At 30.7% G+C, this 16,706-nt stretch overlaps 1 protein-coding gene across 1 annotated transcript; it reads right to left on the reverse strand.

The window, feature by feature from the left end:
- Nucleotides 1-7,561: 7,561 nt before the first annotated feature.
- LOC113373192 (ADP,ATP carrier protein 1-like) lies at nucleotides 7,562-15,262 on the reverse strand. Its single transcript, XM_026613507.1, has 4 exons — nucleotides 15,088-15,262; nucleotides 13,016-13,277; nucleotides 10,492-10,742; nucleotides 7,562-7,937 (listed from the first exon to the last, which is right to left on the reverse strand). The coding sequence occupies exons 1-4, from the start codon at nucleotides 15,260-15,262 to the stop codon at nucleotides 7,714-7,716; spliced, it is 912 nt and encodes a 303-aa protein (XP_026469292.1). The 3' UTR covers nucleotides 7,562-7,713.
- Nucleotides 15,263-16,706: the final 1,444 nt, after the last annotated feature.

A 16,706-nucleotide genomic window follows, 5' to 3' on the forward strand; every position in this document is an offset into this window, starting at 1 on the left:
TACCTCCAAAATCGATAGACCTTTCCAAAAACTTCATCAGTTCTTCATTTCGTCAATACAAATGAAATGTTTTCTGAATTATTGAAATCGGACGCTCCGTTCTTTCAAAAACTGACTTACCATTTTTGACACTTTTTGTCCAGTATCTTCAAAACGGCTGGACCTGCTTTGGCCAAAAACTAATCAGCACTCTTTATCAATAGAAATCAAATGTTTTTTGAATCATTCAAATCGGTTGATCCGTGTTCCCAAAATCGTCGACATAAAGCGTCCATTTTTCTAAAGGTATGCCAAAGTATTCAGAAACCTTTGAAACGACAAGATTTATAAAAAAATATTTTCGATTTTTATTTTTTATTTTATACAGTATAATCATAGATAAAAAGTATAAATATATCGCAAACACAGCTCTGCTTTGCCATTACCTCGATTTTAATTGTTTCCGGATTCCCTAGAGGCGCCACCAACTGTACCACGTAAATTTTAAATATTATATTAAAACGTTTAAAGTAAGTTCATTAAAGAGTTGAATTTTAAAATAGAAAACCCTCAGTTGATTGCGGTAAACACTAAAATAGGGCAAAGCACATTTGTTCTGTGTTTACTCCCAAAGTATATATTAAAAACAATGAAATATAGTAGTAACAAGTTTTATCAAGCTAATCCCGATATAGATTGGAAATTAAAAAATAAGCTTTATGAGGAATAGCGATGATTAACTACTTAACTACAGTCACAAAACGCAAATCTGTAAATTAAATACATTTGTTTTTAGTACGATATGAAAATATATGATAAAAAATAAAATTAAAAAATCACAATAAAAATATGATAATTCAATCAAAAATTAAATACAAAATTATCTTGTTTATATAATTTGTCTAATTATTTAACGATCCTTAAAATATTGTTTTAACGTTATGTCACTTGCAGCGCTAGTTTATAAACGCGGTGCCAGTTTAGGTCTCTATGCTTTTCCAAAATCAATTGATATTTTGAATGTAAACGAAAAAATCTAACATATATTTAATAAAACTTGATAATAAATATACAAAATGTATTATAGTGCTATATATAATAGTTGTATTTTACATCGGCCATAAAAAAATCTAAAAATTATATAAATATTTCATAAATAAATAAAAAATATTTATATATAAATATAAATATTATTAATAAATATATTTAATCATTAGTTTTATTCGATTAAGATAGTCGTGACTTTTTTAAAACTCTATAACTTTATACAAAATTTATTTATATATAAAAATCTATAATATTTTAACCATATATATTTTTTTATGATATATTCATGATATATTTCTAAAAACTGTAGTATATACATTCATGTTCATAATAGATTTCGTAGAAATTATAAATATGTAGAGCACGACACGAAATTCGAGCAATAAGTATATACATTTGTGTAACGTTATCTTTTTCTATATTAATCTTATCGTTTAAAGCTGATTAATAATAATAAATCAGTTTGTATTCAAGGAAGACATATGCATAAATGCGTATGTTAAAATAGTTAGTTACGCACACACACATGCATACACACACATACTTTTTCCAAATTTGGTCTCATTCGATTCAGAATGGCTTGAAACGTCGAGAAAACATAAAATTAGCAAATCGGATTTTTGTGCAAAAACATAAATCTTCGGGAAGTTAATTTATACAAAATTCTGCAAGATGTTTAATGTATCATTAAAAATTAAAACTAAATTTGAGACAATATAAATGTTTATATTACCCAAGTTTAGAGGAAGATATAAAAATTTAAATATTTATTCAAATAATATTTAAAATCGCGTTCCGCCAAAACTCTACAATTGAATACTTGGAATTGCTTTAGTCAGTGCAAATTGATTTATTTACATAATGGCACGAAATTCGTTTCAATAATTATCTTACTGACGCATGTTTTGAAAATATTGATTTCTAATTGTAGTAAAACAGAAGATACGTGTTAATTATCGTGTTAATAAAATTACAATTACCCACATTAAATATATACATATGTATATGATTGACGGTCATATGAATGGATGGATGGATGGATGGGCGGCCGTGAGTTTGAAAATTGTGATACAAGGACGACATTAGCATTTTAAGCGTTATAATAAATTATTATTGTAAATCCCGTTGGAAATATCATATTAAGTATATACATAACGAACTTGTATTTAACTAAGTGACATATTGCCTTAAGGGGATATTCTGGCATGAATTTTATGCGATATTAAAATGCCATAAAAAGTCAAACATATTTTCCATTTTTTTATAAGTTATTAACTTCCCGAAGGAGAAGTTTATGTTTTCATAAAAAAATCCGATTCTCTAATTTTATGTTTTCTCGAAGTTTCAAGCCATTCTGAATCGAATGAGACCAAATTTGGAAAAAGTATGTGTGTGTGTGTGTGTGTGTGTGTGTGTGTATGTGCGTGTGAACAGATTTTTTGCCGTAAATCGACGTTTTCTCGAAAACGGCTGGGCCGATTCCAAAAATTTAAAAGCCATTCGATGCATCTCGACGAGGACTATCGTTTGTCAGTTTTGTGGGACGATCGGCCGAGACGTTTCTTTATAAATAGCAGAAAAGTGAAAAAAATTTCGTGCACGTTTTAGCCCGCAATTCTGAACCGATTAAGAAAATTCAAAAACCGTTCGAAAGATATTGATTGGGAATCGTGCTGATTAGTTTTTGGTAGAGATCGGCCGGGCCGTTTTCTTGTAATAAAGTTTTAAAAAAAAAAATTTCGACGATTTTCATGATTATTTTTTTGACGGTAGATACCATAGTCTTCTAGATCATGCTAAAATATTACGGCCCTACGACAACTGGTTCAGCTTTAAAAATTCGTCAAAGTTTGCAAAAATCAGTATGGTCTTTTTGGCATTTGTCAAAATTAGACTTTTGATCGACGTTTTATCAAAAACGCCTGAACCGATTTTAGAAATTTAAAAGCCATTTGATGTATTTCTGTGAGGACTATCGTTTGTCAATTTTGTGCAACGATCTGCCAAGCCGTTTCTTTGTAATTTGAAAAAAACTTTTCGTCCACATTTAAGCTCATCCTACCGAACGATTTTAAAATATCGAAAACTGTTCGAAAGATATTAGTTGGGAATGATACTGATTAATTTTAGGTGAAAATCTACCGAGCCGTTTTCTTGTAATTAACTGTTGAAAAAAAAATTTAAGCCGATTTTCATGGAAATTTTTTTGGCGATATACATCATGGTCTTATAGAACTTACTGTAATATTACGGCCTAACGACAAGTAGTTTAATTTTAAAAATTCGTCAAAGTTTGCTAAAATTATTATCGTTTTTTTTAAAGTAGGATTAATGAAGTATATTATTTACACATTTTTTTTGATTAAGTCGATTATTTACACATTTCGGGAAGTTCATGTAACTTGCCTCAAGGCTAAATACCAAACCAACTAGTTTATTATTGTTTTAAAAATATAAAAAAGAAACTAAGTTAGTATTCGTATTTGGCCTTGAGGCAAGTTACATGAACTTCCCAATTTGTGTAAATAATCGACTTATTCAATAAAAAATAAATTAAAATTTATGAGTGGTTAAAAATATTCCGAGTGAATTTGTAACACTTTATTGAAAACGAACGATCACGTTAACTCTGAGTATTTTCTAGAAGCAAATTTTCACAAATCAATAATTTTTATAATTGAAGCAGTTTCTGTAGGACTTTAATAGTTTAGTATGTTAATTAAGAACAAGTACTCTATCGTTATATCAAGTAAATCGCCTAATTTAAATTTTAACAAAGGTCAAAAAAACTACTCATTTTCTCAAACTTTGATGAATTTTTAAAATTAAATTACTTGTCGTAAGGCCGTAATATTTCAGTAAGTTCTATAAGATCATGATATATATCGCCAAAAAAAATTCCATGAAAATCGGTTTAATTTTTTTTTTCAACTGTTAATTACAAGAAAACGGCTCGGTAGATTTTCACCTAAAACTAATCAGTATCATTCCCAACTAGTATCTTTCGAACAGTTTTTGATTTTTTAAAATCGGTTCGGTAGTATGAGCTTAAATGTGGACGAAGAGTTTAACACTTTTTTCCAAATTACAAAGAAACGACTCGGCAGATCGTCGCACAAAACTGACAAACGATAGTCCTCATCAAAATACATCAAATGGCTTTTAAATTTCTGAAATCGGTTCAGGCGTTTTTGAGAAAACGTCTATGAAAGGTCTAATTTTGACAAACGCCAAAAAAACGATACCAAATTTTGCAAACTTTGACAAATTTTTGAAGTTAAACGAATTGTCTTAGGGCCGCAATATTTTTGTATGATCTATACAATAATATTATAAGATTATGCTATCTACCATCAAAAAAAATCATAAAAATCGTGGAAAAAAAATTTTAACACTTCATTAGAAAAAAACGGCCCGGTCGATCTTTACCAAAAACTAATCAGCACGATTCCCAATCAATATCTTTCGAACGGTTTTTGAATTTTCGTAATTGGTTCAGAATTGCGGGCTAAAACGTGGACGAAAATTTATTTACTTTTCTGCTATTTATATAGAAACGGCTTGTCCGATCGTCACGCAAAACTAACAAACGATAGTCCTCATCGAGATACATCGAAAGGATTTTAAAATTTTTGAAATCGTTTCAGCCGTTTTTGAGAACTTATACTTTTTTTTAAAATTTGGTTCCCAATCGATTCCGCGAAAATATTTCTATATATTAAAATAAATACTTAAAAAATAAATAATTGTATTATCATTATCATTTATACTACTATTCATTAATCTAGAAGCGATCTAAGCTTATCGTAAGAGATTAAAACGAACGCATTTCCAAATGCTAAAAGGAAATTAGTGAATCCCCCTTTGTAAAAACCGCGAAGTCCGTGTTCGTTGTAGATTTTTTGGACGCAGTCCCAGGAATTCTTGTAAACCCGGTTGGTAGGAGAATTCATCATCATCCTTCTTCTGACTGTATCGTAGGGATAGACCATGGTACCTAGGAGGATCGAAATCGGATAAAAAATAAAAAATATTATTTAAATTAATAGACATTTATATATAAAAATATTATTAACACGTTAATTAGTACGATATCAGAAAAAAATTCACAAAGGCCATGGTAACTTTATTAGATAATTCAGTTGAAAAATGTATCAAGAAAACTTGCTCGAAAATACGCTGTATTTTTCATGTCACCCCTATATGACTGACATGACTTGATATTAAAAACAATTTCATTACAAACACCTTCTACAAAATCGCTTAGTATGAACATGTAAATCTGACACATTATATATAGAATTTCTCTGCGTCAGACACATATGACTGACATAGTAATCAAAGAGTTAACAACTAGTTGTACATGCAACTTTATTTGCGTAGAATTTATCAAAAAAGTAACAAGTTTTTGCATATTTTATTTTAATCGCTATTTGTTTTGAGTTTCTTGCATTAGCTTAATTAAAATATTTGTTTATTTATATACAATATTTAGTCTACGATTTTTTTTTCATCATTTTTCATTGAACACAAATGTACTTCATTTATAATTATTACCTGAAGTTAAAAATTAGAGTAACTAGTTGTAAGTGGTATTGTTCTGTTATTAGTCTATTATTCTTCTTTTTCTGTTGGCCTGTATACCTGTACCTCTGCTTACATATTTACCAATAATTATATTTGTAAATGAATCAAAAATAATAAATCGTAAAAATCATAATTGATCAACAAAAAAAAATTTTGTGTCTCCACAACCACAAGACACATACACTCATATTTTTACCAAATTTGGTCTCATTCGATTCAGAATGGCTTGAAACGTCGAGAAAATATAAAATTAGCGAATCGGATTTTTTCGGATACAAGAAAAATATTTTTTGATTCATTCATTAATTCATTTTTGATGCACCATTTTCTCAAAAACTGACATTTTTTGTACTCTTAATCTCCAAATCGGCTGCACCTGCCTTTGCCAGAAACAAATCATCAATACGAATCGCAAGTATTTTTAATTATTTAAATCAGTTGATCCGTGTTCCCGAAATCGTCGACAACAATTTGTACCCGAACACACACAAACACCATTTTATTCATTTTTTCTTAGGAATGCCAAAATGTCCAAAAATATTTTCAAATTTTTCAAAACAATCTAGTTTTTCCAAAATTTTAAACTATAAATATATAATACATATAAATATATAAGTTCCAGCAATTTGTCATAAGACACGTTGCCATGCACAACTAATTTTTAACTTCCTGTAGGGCGTGTAGGGTAAGTTATAGTAATCGCAAAAAATCGAAAATGAAATTTTTTATATATTTTTACGTTTCAAAGGTTTCTGAATATTTTGGCATACCTTAGAAAAAATTGATGTATGTGTGTGTGCGTGTAATAAGTATGTATGTGTGAATACAATTTTTCGTCGACAATTTCGGGAACACCGTTCGAAATTTGAATAATTCAAAAAACATTCGATTCCTATTGATAAGAAGACGGGCTGATTCGTTTTTGGCAAAGGCAGGTCCAGTCGTTTCAGAGATACGGCGCAAAAAGAGCCAAAAATGATATTTCAGTTTTTGAGATAACGGAGCGTCCGATTTGAATAGTTCAAAAATCATTTTATTTGTACCTACGAAATGAAGACCTGATGAAATTTTTGGAAAGGCAAGTCTAGCGATTTTGGAGATTCAATAAAAAAGTTAAAGAAATGCCATTTGGCGGTCAAAAATTATCATTAGACATATGCACATCAAATCATCACCTATTTTATAGATATTTTAAAAATAAGAACGAATTTTGTTTACATTTCTATGGGTTCCGTACTAAAGTTTAACCGATATACCGCGACCCGGCGCCTACGCGCTTCTATAATTCGTTTCTAAGTAAATAACGTATCGCAATTGCTTTAAGAAAAAAGTTCAAAATTTTCAAAATATTTCAAAGTATATAAAAATTAAAATTGTCCAAAAGGGTAATTTTTTTTCAAAAATTTTAAAATCCTCAAAAATCTATTTTTTTAAGTTCTAAAAAGTTGATTACACTACTAAGGCTATACACCACTAGTTTAGTGGCTCCCGAAATCGTTGACGCAAAAATTGTATCCGCACATATCATACATACACACACATATATCAATTTTTTTTTAACGTAAGGTATGCCAAAATGTTCAGAAGACCTTTTATTTCAATTTTTGATTTTTTCTGAGATTACTTACCCTACGAGAAGTTAATAAAATATACATCTGAAATTCTTATAGCGTTCCAAAAAATGTAACCGAGAGCTGAAAGTTGACTTAAAATTATTATCTAAACTAAAACTTTTCGTGTACATTCCGATACCATTCACACAATCTATTGCATAAAACCGCTTTAGACAAAATTTTTCAAAGATTTTTTTCCAAAATGAGTTGTGCACATATACCATCAAAAAACAAACACTCATCATGACCATAAACGAAATGTACACGAAATGTTTTAAAACAATCAAAACCACAAACTAAATATTTCATGAACGCAAAAATGATATGGATGCTGGTTTTATTAACGAATCGTACAATGTACATGTCATTTATATGCCAAGTTAAAAAAAAATGTAGACTGTGTATAGTTTATATATATCTTCGAAAAGAAGAAGCCATCGACCACATGACTTCCAGAAAATTATTAGAATCACAACGTCGGAAGAAATCAGAGTAAGTTTTTAATCTCGTCGTAAAGTACAAGCACCATGGCACCTCCGGCGCCTCTCAACACGTTGGAGAAGGCGCCCTTGAAAAAGGCGGCGGGACCTTCCTGTTTGAAGATTTTGACCCAGCAGTCCAAAGTGTTTTTGTACACCATTTCGGAGGCTTTTAGACCAGATTGCATCATCATGCGCCTCCTGACCGTGTCCAGGGGATATGACAACAGGCCTGGGAATGGAAACAATTTAGAAATCCATCTTGGCATCTCCAACAGAAGAATAAATAAAGTCAAAGGTAATAGAGCCACAATCTCCTCTCGGTAAATCAAATTGCAATATTGGTGCAAACAATAAATTCTTCGTAAAATATTACATTAAATTTTTTTCCAGGCATAAATATATTCCATTGTTTCCTTTTGATCCAGAAAGGTTGACTGCTTCCCATTACCTTGTAGACTTTTATTTGTTGCTTCAGATGTTCCAAGAAATATTATGCAAATTGCCAAAATTTTACAAAATATCTTATTTGACAATTTTGTGATATCATAAACCAAATTCTCAAATCAGTATTTACAAAAATAGATTTTTTTAAGTAGTACATAATATTTTTTTTTTTAAATTTGATTAGATTAAGAGGCCAATTTTGGGATAAAATAGAAACTTTATCCTTCAGGTCTATATTCGTATGAGTTGATAGTAACAAAAATCTATGTATTTGCTGTGCGATTAGGCGATTCACACACAAAACCTAACTTCACGCATGTGTTATCAATGAGACATCACAAAGTTGCATTTTTGTGCGTTTTGGAGGTTAGGTTTTATGTGTAAAACGCCTGATTGATGAATAAGTTTAATAAATGTAATTAATCAAGACATATTTTTGACAAAAATGATGCAAATTGTTACTTGATCACTTTTTTGTAAATTTTTAAGATAATGCATTTGATTTGACAGGGTGCCCAGAACTGTCATAAAAAATTAAAAAAAAATTATTTCACATAGTTTGAAATTTATGAGCTTCTAAGTACAACTTACGGCTTGGCTTGGTCAATCTTGAACCTTTTTTCGGTTATTGTGGTTAAAGTACATATTTTCGAAACTACATGAAATTTTTTTAACTTTCCGAAAAGAAGTTTATGTTTTCATCAAAAAATACGAATCGCTTATTTTATGTTTTCTCGGCGTTTCAAGCCATTCTGAATCGTTTGGGAGCAAATTTGAAAGAAGTATGTGTGTGTGTGAACAGATTTTTTACCGTAAATTGACGTTTTCTCAAAAACGGCTACACCGATTTTAAAAATTTAAAAGTCATTCGATGTATCCCGATGAGGACTAGCTTCAATAAATTCTGCGCGACGATCAGCCAAGCTGTTTCTTTGTAAATCGCAGAAAAGCGAAAAAAATTCCGTCCCCGTTTTAGCCCGCAATTCTGAATCGATTTTGGAAATTCAAAAACCAAAAAATTCAAAAAGTTGGAAATTGTGCTGATTAGTTTTTGGTAAAGATCGGCCGGGCTGTTTTCTTGTAATAAAGTGTTAAAAAACTTTTGTTTGACGATTTTTATGAATTTGTTACTATCACCACGTTTCGGCTTGACGTTGAGTTCTGGGACACCCTGCATTCTTTTTACAACTTTACAGTTATTTATTAGTTTGGTAATTATACGAGTCAAAAGTGTACTTTTTAGCATTTTTGTCGATTTAATAATTATTTTTATTAAAAAAAATTACGTAATATTGTATGAACGACAAAATAAAAATAAATAATTATATATTAGATTAGAAATGCTTTTAAATATCACTAAGATGTCTTGGCTCCAGGCTCCTAAATATTTAACAAAAAGTTATCATTAATATTTTGTTTGATGATGTGCATGCATTTTGATGATATGTACACAACTCATTGCGAAAATGATTGTTAATTACTAAATTTTATTTTAATAATAGTTTGAAGAAATCAAAATCCTTTCTCCAACAGCAACAAACAGCTCTGCAGTATATCCATCGAGAAGTCTCATAATTTTTTGGTTATTAGATTTTATCCTAACAAAATTTAGATACATATTTTTTTTAGAAGCATAAATAATGTTAGGTGTATTTAAGAACATAATTTACTTAAGAAACGTAAATAATGTTTGGCGTGAAACTAAAATTAATCCGTTCGCTTCCACTTGACGACCTGTGTGTACGAGTATCGTCTATAGATGACATCGAGAAAGAAGAAAAATAACTCCGATTTATTTAATTGAGAATCACTATTATTTTATTTAAAAGTGTAATTTCTAATTTTTAAGTATATTCTCAATGATGATACTGCCCCACTGTATTTTTACATGAACCATTTATACGTGGTCAATGGAAAATGCTGAATAACATGAACAATTTTCAATGAATTTTGATGAAGTTTTTGTTTGTTATCAAATTTAAAGCCTTACATTTTTTTTCAATTTGGTTCGACAAACAACATCTATGGCGTCCTCCTGACATCTTGACTACGTCAATAATTATATAGTTAATATATAGTTCGTAAGACTATACATCTATCAAATGACCCCCTTCATTAAGCAAATAAAACTTCGCTTTTTCCATTGACCACATATTGATGGCGCACCCTATAAAAAAAATGGTTGCTTAAAAAATATCTCCTAGTTGGCAACTATTGTGCAAACCCACTGGATGCTATTAGTAAAATCCATCTACCATCTTTTTTATAAATTTCAAGTCAAATCTTATAATGTTTTTAAGTCTATTATTATTTTCATAAGTCTATTATCTATCATCTACCAGCAAGGGTGGTGACGGCCTGGGCAATCATAAACGAAATGATCAAGGGCGTGTTCTTAGGGTCCGGCAAAAGACTCCTGGCCGTGTCGTAGCACCCGAAATAGGCTGCCCGATATATGATGATTCCCTGAACAGACACCACGAAGCCTCGATAGAGACCGAAAAGTCCATCGGATTTGAATGTCTTCACGATACAATCGACCATTCCGGTGTACTCGCGCTTCTTGCCGCTGCCGACGTCGGCACCCAACCTGAGGGAAAAGATTTAAAGGATTAATTATATTATTCGTGCCTTAAGGCAAATTGCTGGAACTTCCCCTATCGTAATGAAATATTCGAGAAATTTTAAACGTTTTCAAATATATTATTACAAATACTGTAACTTTCATTTTTTTTTTGCTATCCTGTTATATCCGAGCAAATCAAATGTAAATCATAAATCAATATATCTCTAGAACATTAACAATCGTCATTTCATTTCGAATTCAATTTAAAAAAAATACCTAAGTTGTCTAATTTGCACAAAATTGAAAAAGTGCTTGCATAGTCACAGTCTAAACGCATTTGCAAATAATTCTGTGCGACATTTTCACTTATACTGTGCTTAGCTTGGCGGCATTTTCACATTTTTCAATAGTTGTTTTCAGTGCACGCACTTGAGTAAACATTTGTACCAGAGTGGCGCTTAGACTGTGCTTAGCCTGGGTAATATTTTGAATTTTTAATCCAAAATTACAAATATATTCTATGAAAAATCAAAAAAGATGTAATAATTTTTTATCCTCAAAAGCAATTGTTTTGTCAATACAAGCAGAAAGTTTTTTAGATCATTCAAATCGGACGCTTAGTTCACTCAAAAACTGCCATTTTGTGCACATTTAGCTCTGTATCTTCCAAATGGCGGAACCTGTCTTTGCCAAAAACTAATCATCTCTTATATAAGAACAATCATTACAAATTGAATGTTTTTTTAGATCATTCAAATCGGAAACTCCGTTTTCTCAAAAATTGAATTACCGTTTTTTGCACTTTTTGCCCCATATCTCCGAAACGGCTGGACCTGCCTTTACCAAAAACTAATCAACACGTCTTCTCATCAATAGGAATCGAATGGTTTTTGAATCATTCAAATCGGTTGATTCGTGCGCCCAGAATCGTGGACGAAAAATAGTATCCAAACATACACACATTTTTTTCTGAAAATGAGGTATGCCAAAATGTTCAGAAACCAAAGTTTGGAAATTTTTTCGAAGTTCGAAATTTTTTGAAATTTTTGGAAGAAACATATTTTTTTAATTTTTTTTTGAGAATTTGGAAATTATTAATATTAAATTTTTTTGAAATTCTCGAAATATTCTCAAATTTTTGTAAGAAATAATTTTTTTAAAATTATTATATTTTTTGAAATTTTTCGAAATTTAGTTTTTTTTTGAAAAGGATGAAAAATTCTGAATTTTTTGAAAATTTTCAAAATTACGACATTTCTTATTTTTTAAAAAGCATTTTTTGCACACTGAAGCAAAATGTTTTTTGAATTAATCTAATCGGATGATCCGTTGTCTCAAAAACCGCATGACCATTTTAACACCCTTTGCGCTCCATACCCCCGACAGCTAGACCTGCCTTTTGCAAAAAAGCCTCACGAACACGATCGAGTACAAAAACCCGATTTGCTAATTTTGTGTTTTCTCGACGTTTCAAGCCGTTCTGAGTCGGATGAGACCAAATTTGGAAAAGTATGTATGTGAACAGATGTTTTACCTTAAATCGACGTTTTCTCAAAAACGTCTGTACCGATTCCAAAAATTTAAAAGCCATTTGTTGTGTATCAATGAGGACTATCGTTTATCAGTATTGCGCGACGATCGGCCGAGGCGTTTCTTTGTTATTTGAATAAAAGTGTTAAACTTTTCGTCTACATTTCACCTCATACTACCGAATGGATTTTAAAAATCAAAAACTGTTCGAAAGATATTAGTTGGGAATGATACTGATTAGTTTTAGGTGAAAATCTACCGAGCCGTTTTCTTGTAATTAACTGTTGAAAACAAATTTAAGCCAATTTTCATGGAACTTTTATCGGCGATATATATCATGGTCTTATAGAACTTACTGAAATATTACGGCCTTGCGACGAGTAGTTTAATTTGAAAAATTCATCAAAGTTTGAGAAAATGAGTAGTTCTTTTGACATTTGTTAAAGTTAAAATTAGACGATGCACTTGGTATAACGATAGAGTACTTGGTCTTAATGAACATACTAAACCATTAAAGTCCTACGGAAACTAGTTCAATTATAAAAATCTATGATTTTTGAAAATTTGCTTTTAGAAAATACTCCAAGTTAACGTGTTCGTTCGTTTTCAATTATGTGTAATAAATCCACTCAGAATACTTTTAATAACTCATAAATGAATGCATTTTTTATTGATTAAGTCGATTATTTACACATTTCGGGAAGTTCAAGTAACTTGCCTCAAAGCAAAATGCCACTTTCAACTACTTTTTTTATTATCATTATTACCTAGTTCTCGCATAATCCAGAGGATAGACGAATCCCAAAGCCGTGGCCCCGGCGGCGCCGCCCGATGCCAAACTTCCTGCAAAGAATCTCCAAAACTGCTTCTTTTTGTCGACGCCTCCCAAGAAAATTTGTTTGTAAACATCCTTGAAGGCGAAATTGAGGGCCTGAGTTGGAAAATATCGAATGACGTTCGCCAAATTGCCTCTCCACAGGGCCAGGACACCTTGCTCGCGAGGAATTCGGGTGAAGGCGTCGATTATACCTGGGGGAGAAAAAAATCAGATTAAATGAAGACTGAAAATTTGAAACCAATTCTGCCGCATAACAGAAAAATGTTATAGCAAGGCCATGTTACGCTCCAACTTCCATACATTATGCTACTAAATCATACTGAATACTGTCAAAATGTCATGTATTTTCTGTGCATTCAAGCGTTTTACACATAAACTGCAACGTCACTAGCATGTTATGAACCTGAGTCAGAAACACACTGTTATCTAAGATTTTTTGACATTTGTGCGGTTTCTAGATTAGGTTTTCTATCTGGCAACCTGAAAAATACGATTGACTTCACAGCACCGCACTTTTTTGTCAATATTCAGAACGAATTTGTATGGAAAGTTCTGCATAACATAGACTTGCCATAACATTAGTCTCATGCGGCAGCATCGGTACAGGTTTAAACTTAAAGCCTATGACTCATCACATTATACAGGGTGTCCTAGAATTCAACATCATGCCTGAATAGTATTAATCGTAACTATCATGAAAAAATTTATAAATAAGATGATTTCATTAGCTTTTTAATGCAACCTAACGCTTTGGTAAAATTTGGCTATAGTGTTTAATTTTTTTAAATATTGATCGATCTTTTTTTATATTGTTTGTTTGTTGACTATCTGACTATGTTCAGTAAAACTCCCAGCTAATTCATCGTTGAAGAAATGTGTTTTATTTGCTGTTTTTCATAAATTTGTAACCTAGTCGTTTTTACCCCATGGGCGGGATAAAATGGAACGGCCAAGGGCCAATCAGATCCAATATTTTATTTTTAATTTTAAAAGAATTTTGCGTAATAATAGCTACATTATTCAACAAATGCAAAATATAAATTTCATGGGTACATTTTTTACAGAAATAACACTGTGTACAACCTTGATCTGGTGTTTTGTAAGAAATGTACATCAGCAAAGTTGAAATAACTATTTATAAAATTGCTTTTTTAACCAAATTTCCTTTCTTATTCACTATTTTGTATCTTTACGTATTTGCTAGGGTAACGGTTCAAATTGTCATTTTTACCCCATCCACGATTAGGCTTTTATAGAAGTTATATAAAAAATCTTGTTGAATCTAACTTAAAAGTAACAATACATCTTATAAAACAATTAAATAACGATTACCTAAACATTTTATCAAGGTCTCGTAAACTAAACAATAGTGCTCAAAACCAAAAAAACTAACAGCGAAAGAAAATACTTTTGTTATGGATTTTCAAACTTTGTCATATAGATAACAACGTCGTGAAATTCAAGGTGATGTCTGGTTATACATCTTTTGCCCTCTACTCTCAAATATTTTTATATCGCAGTAACATAATCATTTAATCTCAAGATACATTGATTTAAAAAGAAGTGTTACAATAAGCCCATAGCTCCCCTTGAGTACGATAAAGTGTTTTTTGAATTATTCAAATCGGACGTTCCGTTCTCTCAAAAATTGAATTACTATTTTTGGGTCCTTTTGCCACGTATTTCCGAAACGGCTAGACCTGCCTTTGCCAAAAACTAATCAGCACGTCTCTTTATCAATACAAATCGAATATTTTCATTCATTGAAATCGGTTGAACCTTGTTCCCGAAATGGTCGATAAAAATTTGTATCCGTTCACACACACACACACACACACACACGCACCCTTTTCTAAGGTATGCAATAATGTTCAGAAAAGTTTGAAACGTAAAGATAAATAAAAAATTAGGTTTTGTAAACCCCGAATGATCGCACGTGAAATTACATTTTTTGCAAATTTCAATAAAAAATATTTGTGTCGATAATTATTTCCCACTCGCCTTTATATTGATTCTCCGGTCTGATCTGTTTAGAAACAGCCTGCACCTGCAGCAGCAATTTGACTCTTTCAATAGGAGCCACAGCTGTTTTTGATATAGCTGCCGAAATTCCGCCAGCTAAAAAATCCTTCATAAACGAGGACGCATCCTTTTTGGGTTTTTTCTCTTCAGCCATTATTAGAGTATATTAGTCACTTCAGCTATGGAAATTTGTATGAAGGACTCTGCTGGGAATGGTAATAAGAGTAGATCTATTCTGTAAAGGTAAATGATAGTCAATAAACGATAGAAGAGAAAAAAAACTGTTGAATCTAACTTAAAATTAACAATACATCTTATAGAACAATTAAATAAAGTATACTTAAAAGTTATATTAAGGTCTCGTAAACTAAACGACAGTGCTCACGACCTAAAAACTAACAACGGAAGAAAATACTTTTGTTATGGATTTTTAAACATTGCCATATATCTCCTGATAGCGGCGTCGTAAGAATCAAGGTGATGACTGGTTATACATCATTTGCCCTCTACTTTCAAATATTATTATTAAAAAATTCTTAACTTTGCTTGTTTTTGAGATATCGGTGGTAAGTTGTAACCCTAAACATTCTGTAGAAAATGATTAAATATTTTTTCTGTCATGAATGAGTAAAATTTTTCTGATTTTTTCGTGATACTACAACATTGACATACCGACTAGGGTTTGTTGGTTTTGAAAACCGGTTTTTTAGCGAAAATTATGGAATTCGAAAACCGGTTTTTTAGTGGAAAAAGTCGGTTTTCACGGTATAAATGGAAAATGACAAATATAGCCAAATATAAAAGATAAATGAAAGCGTTTTCATTCTTGAAATCATATCGGTTCAATAGCATTTGATATCTTATCAGTCTGCAATGGTTCCCAGAAAGGTTTTGTATATATCAATTTAGATTTTTATACCAGTGTATATATTAATTTAAATCCGTGTGACTTCTTCTTGAAGAAGTAACTTGCTCTACTCAAACTTAAAAAAAAGAGTTTTAAACCCTAGAAGCCACAAATTAAAGAACAAAAAACTTAGAATTTTTATTCGAATTTAGAATTATTTGGTCGCAAGTGTAAGAGTATTTTCTATTACAGGAATTTTTGTGAGTAAACAAAGGACACGTCTAAGTAGCAATTCGATAGATGTTCTCAGTTTCTTGAAATCATATTTTATTAAACAAAGAAATAATTAGAATGTTTAAAATTAATTAATTATAATTGTTCGGAACAGACAATACCTGAGATTAGCTTAATTGTTTTGAAAACTAAAATTGATATTAACAACTATGTATCAACATGTATCTATTTTTTTTAATTTAATGAATTTTTGTTATTTAAAAATGTATTATTTTTATCTATTCGAAAACTTTCCTTTCACTATCATAAAAATATTTTCATTCTTATATGTGAAAATGATGCATGAATAACGAATAATTATTTTCAAAGTTATTTAATCAAGATAAACTATTATTTTTTAGTTCTACTAATTAAAATTAAAATAATTTCGTTTACTATCTATAAAATTGAACAATAAATAAATTCAGTCAAATACTGCTCTAAATTACACTAAATTTACGGATAAATTACAGGATAT

This window comes from Ctenocephalides felis, unplaced genomic scaffold, assembly GCF_003426905.1.
Source record: "Ctenocephalides felis isolate EL2017-DRISC unplaced genomic scaffold, ASM342690v1 CF-g0.4_SCAFFOLD_00845, whole genome shotgun sequence".
NCBI lineage: Eukaryota > Metazoa > Arthropoda > Insecta > Siphonaptera > Pulicidae > Ctenocephalides > Ctenocephalides felis.